The 7,724-nt window shown below is 37.4% G+C and overlaps 1 protein-coding gene across 2 annotated transcripts in view; it reads right to left on the bottom strand.

Moving 5' to 3' along the window:
• Positions 1-647: 647 nt before the first annotated feature.
• nbn (nibrin) overlaps positions 648-7,724 on the bottom strand; it is an 84,218-nt gene continuing 77,141 nt past the window's right edge. For both annotated transcript variants that reach the window (XM_069921966.1, XM_069921968.1), the window contains one exon: positions 648-1,262. In XM_069921966.1, the coding sequence (XP_069778067.1) occupies positions 1,232-1,262 (31 nt within the window). In that variant the 3' untranslated portion in view covers positions 648-1,231. The remainder of the gene's footprint in view (positions 1,263-7,724) is intronic.

Here is a 7,724-nt window from a genome sequence, read left to right as displayed (position 1 = left end):
ATTTTAATGTCTACTTTGTATGTTTCAAGTGTTCACACAGTAAAAATTGTCCCTGCCTCCTCCTTCCCTAACTCTTATGGTAAATATGGATGTACTGAAGCAGCTCCCTGCTCCATGCCTCCAGGGAAAAGGATAGAAAGTTACACTAGGCTAATGACAAAATGTTCACACCTATGTAAGAAGCCTCTTCAAAATCATTTCAGACATGATTTTGGGAAATCACCTCAATCCAAAAACATGCCAGTTTTCTCATCTAAAATTGTACATCATTGTAAAGAAACTTATGAACTCTGACAACAGTTAATAAAGCAAACAAACTTGGACTATCAAAATAATTTGGAATAATTTTATGGTGTCAAACTATTCTTTTGGTGGTGGTTTCGCTAGCTAGCTACATTCAAATTCTCTTAAATGCTGGATGCTAATTTTAAAACATTTGAAGTTTTAGAGTAATGTTTTGCATTAAAAAATGGAATAGTGAAACTCACCTCATTTTATACATGATTTAAGATTTTGCAACAAATTGCAGACAAGAGTTTACTCAAGAATGTAGAATGGCTATATAATTTCAAAAATAGCACAAAGATTGATTTAACACATCTCAACAGAAGTTGCTTAATAAATCTAAATTATACTTTTACAACAAATTCTTCAATTTGCATGATGAAATGGATTTTAATATAAAGAAAATAGTCATACAAAGGTAATTTTGGATCAAAGGAACTGGTGCAAGGGAAACAGCTGATTTCTTTCAGAGAATTCAGGCCACCAAAGTGCCACTAAAACTTACGTTTATGTTCTTTGTGCAATTCTGACATAAAACATTTAATAAAATACCAATTTGTTACATATACCAGTGAACTTTAAAACATGTAAAGATTAAATTCTTCGTTAATTTAAATACTTTTAACGTTGTATTTCTGAATCAGCTATTTAGCACACTCATATTTCATAAGACAGTACCCACACATATACAATCATGCATTAGTTAATTTTACTATGGCTTTACAACAAATTCTCCTGATTCCTAACATGTCCTCAGCCTTTCAATTTGGTCAATAGAAGTACAACAAAAATTAGAACATAGATAAACATTAATAGATATAGTAAGCTGCAAACATTCCAAAAGGAAATCTTTGACTTCTGGCTTTCATCTTCAGCTAGATATGACTTTTCTTAAGTTCAAAAAGATTTTGGTTATTGATGTCAGTGATCATTTTCCCCAATTGCATCATTTTCTTTTGACAGATTTTGGGTCATATCTGTAAATCAGTTAAAATAGTCATGTAAAAATTGAACAAGTGTCAATTTAATGATAAAATTGAATCAAATAAGAAGACATTGCAGCAGACTGTGCTAAGATGTAATACAATCAGACTGAGATAATTTTGAAGCATTCCACTATTGTGGCCCAATCTTAAGTGCTGAGAGGCAAAGAAACAAAAGAACAATTCTGGAAGTTAAAGCTCGACACCATTGGCTCTGTACTTTGTGATCAGAAAAAAATTCTTTGTAATGCTAAACAAATAGATATAAAGGAGCCAATATTTGAAAGAGATTGAATGTCATCTGCTTGATTCATGTGTTTGTTTTTGGCAATATTATAGAAGAATTCAAAGCAGAACTAGTCTATATGGCTTTGACTTTACACCACCATTAAAGAAGTTCATACTTGATCTACACATCTTCCCAAACAACAAAATAAAACAAACTGCTGAAAAAACTCAGTAGCTGAAGTAGCAACTAGGGAGGGAAAGGGATAGTTGTCATTTAGTGTTGAGACCCTGCATAATAACTGCAGGTGTAGAGGAAAAAAAAGGAAGGAAGGGGAGGGATAAGACTGGTTGATAGGTGGTCGGTGGACTCAGGTGAGCTGGGGGGACGAGAGGTAAAAGAAGCCAGGTGGGTTAAGGGATAGGAAAGTTAGCCTCATTAGCAACAATGTTGATGTAGATGAACAAATGAGAGAACATTTGTGGACCAGTAGGAATGGAAAAGGAACACAAAGGGTATGAGTTACTTGAAATATGTAAAATCAATGTTCATTCCATGGGATTGTAGACTCAAGTGAAATGAGGAAGTTTTCTTTTGTGTATGGCCTTACTGTAGCAGTGGATAAGGTAAGGTCACAGAGCTTGATGAGGGAATGGGTAGAGGAGTTTAAATGACTTGTAACTGGAAGTTCAATATGGCTGTGGGGAACAGAGCGCAGGTATCCAGAAAATGGTCACTTTATCTACAGTTGGACTTGTTGATGTAGAGGGGAGCACTGAATAAAATAGAAGACTGGATGAGGTGAACATGAACCTCTGCCTCACCTGGAAGGGCTGATTAGGTTCCTGGATGGTGGGGAGGGAGGTGATGGAAGGATAAGGATAAATGTTGCAGGGGAAGGGTGGATGGAGTGGAAGAGTAGACCAAGGAGACACAGAGAGAGTGGTCCTTGCAAGAAGCAGAAATATTATGGGGTGGGGGGGGGTGGGTAAGGTTTGACGTGCTAGGATCCCATTGCAACTGGTTGAAATGGCATAAGATATATTAGCTAGTGGGATGAAATGTGAGGAACAAGGGGACTCCATGATGGCTTAAACTTACCCTTTTCTCTCCCCAATCATTACACCAATCAGAAACATCCATTCTAAATACAAGGCTTTTTCTGTAGAGCTTTCAAGTCCTCAAATTAATATATGCTTAATTATGGAGTCGTACAATATAGAAAAGGCCTAACAAGTCCATCCTGACCAAGTTGGCATTCTGGGATAATCTCATTTGCCTGCATTGGATTAATATCCCTTTGAGCCTTCCCAATCTACAAATCTGTCCAAATATCTTTTGAATGTTGCTATTGTGTCCACTTCTACAGTTTCCTCTGGCAGCTCATTCCAGATATGGTCAACTCTCCGAGTGAAAAACTGCTTCTCAGGTCCCTCCTACATCTTTCTGCTCTCACCTTAAACCTATGCCTCTTGTTCTAGAATCATCAACCCTAGGAAAATAGAGTGAGAATTCACTATATGTACGCCTCTCATGATTTTGTAAACCTCTATAAGGTCACCCCTCAGCCTCTTTAGCTTTAGGGAATAACGGCCCAGCCTATTAAACCTCTCCCTATAACTAAACCCCTCTTGTCCCAGCAACATCTGGTGAATTTCATCTTCACCCTCGTAATTTACTCATCTCTTTCTTGGAGCTGGGTGATTAAAACTGCACACAGCGCAAGCTTTGGTCTCATCAACATCTTGTACAGTTGAATAATCCGATCTCAACCAGAATTTTGTATCTTAATGTATTCCATGATTTTCTGCATATCTCTCCATGTTTACAACAAAGCCCTAGACAATTACTGTATTGGCCTTTGGTACATGCACTTCATTTCCCTACTTATACCATCCCCAAGATTACATTTATTTTTAGAGGCTTAAAACTGCTTCCAACTGTGTTGCCTGTCTCTTACGGTCTTAGTTCTGTTTCATTTTTTTTAATTTATACCCACTCTTTTTCCATTTCCTGCACCCCCACACACCACACTTTCTATTTGATCTCAGATGTTATCTCACCTTAGTAAAACTCCTCTTCACTGACCCAGTTTGTTTATTTTACTCATATCCGTACCCCTCATCGCATTCTTCATCCAAGGATCCTTTTAACCTTGCTTACATCTCTCCAACCCCACCCCCCTTTAACACCTGAGAAAACACTGAGCAAACGAGCAAAAAAAAACCTCAAAGGCCAGTAAATTCCTGCAATGTGATCATATGACTTGAGCTCTTCATTTAAGTGATCCCCCCCCCCCCCAATTTTATTGATCATGTGCTTTGTGCTCACTGAAAGCTGAGATCTTCTGTTTCAATTTAATTGCATTGGTGCAGAAAACTGCAAAATTTTATTCAAAAGACATCCCTGCAGATCAGATGTAATAGATAGAAGTCAATAGTAGATGGTAACACAATTCATTTAAATGGGATACATAATTAATTTAAACTCTCACATGAGCATGTTCAGCTGTTAAACAAAATCCTTAAATTTGTTCGAATAGGTTTTATTGTTCAAATATTAGGTCTCAAAATAATCTGTTTTAAATATAGGTCTTTGGCTTGGCTTCGCGGACGAAGATTTATGGAGGGGGTAAAAGTCCACGTCAGCTGCAGGCTCGTTTGTGGCTGACAAGTCTGATGCGGGACAGGCAGACACGGTTGCAGCGGCTGCAGGGGAAAATTGGTTGGTTGGGGTTGGGTGTTGGGTTTTTCCTCCTTTGCCTTTTGTCAGTGAGGTGACACATAATAAACATGTACAGTGATAGCTGATACTTAAAAAATAGCTCTACTTCAACTCCCCTTTATCTTTGTAAACAGAGACAGAATACATTTTTCTTAAACTCCAAATATTACCAATATAAAAGCTTGGCCCATTTCTTGAGTGGGCAAAGGAACATAGCAGAAACACATTTACCCATTGCAATCTGATGTCAATCAAATGTCGAACTTTGTGATAAGAACTCATGAATATTGTAATTTACACCAGAAAGTTTCTGGGAAGGAAAATATTTCCAATTTGTGCTGAAGAACATATATTAACTGATCAATTTCAAGTAGAAATTCCATGGGCAAATTAGGTAGAGAATAAGAATATTAGTACATGTACTGCCAAGTGAGACAAGGTTAAAAAAACCCACTATCTACTATTCCTGAACATGCAGTAGGTATCTTCCCTTCACCTCTTTGTAAGATGAGTGTAAAACACTGAATACTTTAATACTAGCACCATATGCATTTTTGTTCAGCATTTTCAGTTTTATATATAAAAATATATGACCCATCAATTTGTGTTTTATAGTTTACCTGTCCATCACTAATTTGAAATTAACTATAGTTAATTGCAGTAGAATTAACAGCATAGGTAAATAGTTAGTCTTTTTCCCAGGATAGGAGAGTTTAAACCTAAGAGGGCAATTTTTTCCACATTAAGTTTGGAAAAGGAAGATACTGGTACATTTACAACATTTGAAAGACATTTAGATTGCTACAAGGGTAGGAAAGATGTAAGAGAGAAATGGGCCAAATGTAGGCAAACAGAACTAGCTTAGGTAGATAACTTGGTCACAGAGACGTTGGACCAAAGGGCCTATTTTTGTGCTGTATGACTTTATACCATAACCAATTAAGATGTAAGTACCAAAGGAGTAAACCTTTACTCGATTTACTAAACTACAATTTTGCTCCTATGACTGATTCTACATTCACTAATTATTCAAAGGGTAGTTGAGATTGGCTACACACCAACAGACTGGACTTGAATTTAAATCAGCAAACTTTAAGCAATATCCTTTGTATCTGATGTATCTCACTCAAGTTAAACAAAACAGCACCATTACTGGAACAGCGAAAGCCTAGCAGTGACTCTTAAATGTTATAGCATTAAGAGTTTACTTAGAAGCAGTTTTGAAAACGGGCTTTACTGTTTGTAGAAGCTTCAGGAGGGTGAGAAAACATGTTGCCAAGCAGCACAAGCAAAGGGAGAAAACTACAACATCCAGCTGTCAAATTTAATATCCATTAAGGAGGTCAGAACCCAGACTGTTTAACATAATTCACTGATGCATTGCTGTATTCTGTTAAAACCAATATAATTAATTCTGATTAAAACAGGAAACATGCAGCTAAATGTCAAATTTTAGAGCTGTACAATATTGGTAAAATTAACACAGAAAGTTATAACTTGTACATGAGATTTTTGTTTGATATACAGCATGATAATAGGCCCTTTTCAGGCTGCTCAAATACACCCAATGAACTTACAATTCCCCCATCAGTTTTTTGAAGGGTGAGAGGAAACTGGAGCACCTGGAGAAAACCCACATAGACCCAGGGAGAATGTACAAGTACACAATCCTTTATCCAGACATCTAAAATCTGGAAAGTTCCAAAACCCGGCAAGTGGGGAGAGAGACGGCAGCGCGAGTCAGGCGAGCGAGAGACCGGCAGCGTGAGTCGGGCAGGCGAGGGGGAGAGACTGTCCCCCAAGGGTTCTGGATAAAACTTCCTTACGTTCAGTGCCGGATTTGAACCTGGGTCGCTGGGGCATTAAGAATTGTGCTAACAGCTACACTAATCGAGCTGCCCCCTAAATACAGATATTATGGTCTTTTTCATTGATCTCCTTGTGAAGAATGGTTCAGAGTCAAGATGAGGAATGTCTGGTGTGGTTCAGAAAGGAAAATTTCAACATGAAAAGTTATACCTGTTTTACAAATTGTTCTGGCTCTATAATGAATAGGTAAGAAAACATGTGATAACAGTAAGCTCTTCTCTTTGGCTTGGCTTCGCAGACGAAGATTTATGGAGGGGTATGTCCACGTCTGCTGCAGGCTCGTTGGTGACTGACAAGTCACAGTAAGCTACACTATGGGAAATTGTAAACAACTAAAACCCCAAGCAACCAGCAGCCTCAAGCAACCAACAAAAAAAATTCAAGAAAATAATTTTAAAAATTAAATAATAGGTATAAAATATGCAAGTTTAAAACTGTAAACCTTTGGTGAAGATGGAAGCAAATATTAAGCCAGCAGAATGCCTTGTAGCAGCTGTCTGAATAAAGTTGTGTTTGAATAAAACAGCATCACTCAGGATGAAGAGCTGGTTGATGCTGGTTGGGGTGACTCTCAAAGTTTCTCTTTATCCCTGCTTAGCAAAAGTCACCTGGTCAGAAGCTTTATTTGTACATTAGGAGTGGGTGTGGGGTGGGGGGTGGAGCGGGGTTTAATGATCTATAATGCTATTGTTCACATTTCAAGCAGCTCTGTGGAAGGTAGGAACCCATAGATGCGCGATAGTTAAATGTTTTCAAATAATGTGGCTGAAAATAAAGGAAAATGCTTTAAAGTTTATATATTCATGCAAGTGAATTTTGTTCAGTGTAGCTATAGTCTAGTATTTTTGTCTTTCAAATGTTTTATTCTTAATTTAGTGCGTTAGTTAGGCATTAAAAGAGTAAGGCTCAAGCAACAGAAAATACACTTGTCGGGCATCTACCAATTCTCATAGGTGCCAGATACCAGCGTTTTTTTTGTATACACCTGTAAATCATGTTTTTTTGGTCAGAATTTGGCACATAACACAGAGCTTCTTCAAAGTCTTGTGGATCAAGAAAACCTTGAAAGAGAGGCCTCATCTTCACCTATTATCCACAACTTGTCTTTAAAAAAAAATCGAAACATAGAACCCTTGAAGAACAGCAAACCACAAAATAAGTTCCATTGAAAGTTGCAAGTCAAAAACAATGGGCTCAAATAGTCAAAAATGCAGTGGGATAAATGACCCTTGACCCTTTGTTCTATTGTGTCAGTGATGGAATATATCACTGATTGCTCCATCAAGGGAGTAACCACAAGACCAATGTTTCTTAGCTCACCTCACTGCTATCCAATGACTGACTAAAGCAAAGTTGAAAAACCACATCAACTGAAAAACAGCAAGGTATCAATGTGCCTGGTAACATTTTGGAACTGTGTGAAGAACAGTTGTAAAAAAATTCACAATCAACTCTCCAATATCCAGGAAAAAAAGGAAATGCCAGGGGTGGTGTGGTTCTGTTAGTAAAAAATTATATTAAATCATTAGAAAGAGGTGATATAGGATCAGTAGATATAGCATCATTATGGATTGAGTAAAGGAATGGCAAAAGGTTAAAAAGACTTTGTAAGCAGTTGTATACAGATCTCCAAACAA

This window comes from Narcine bancroftii, chromosome 2, assembly GCF_036971445.1.
Source record: "Narcine bancroftii isolate sNarBan1 chromosome 2, sNarBan1.hap1, whole genome shotgun sequence".
NCBI classification, from domain to species: Eukaryota; Metazoa; Chordata; class Chondrichthyes; order Torpediniformes; family Narcinidae; genus Narcine; species Narcine bancroftii.
Note: the sequence above shows the minus strand (reverse complement) of the source record. Positions and strands in the feature narration are given on the sequence as shown.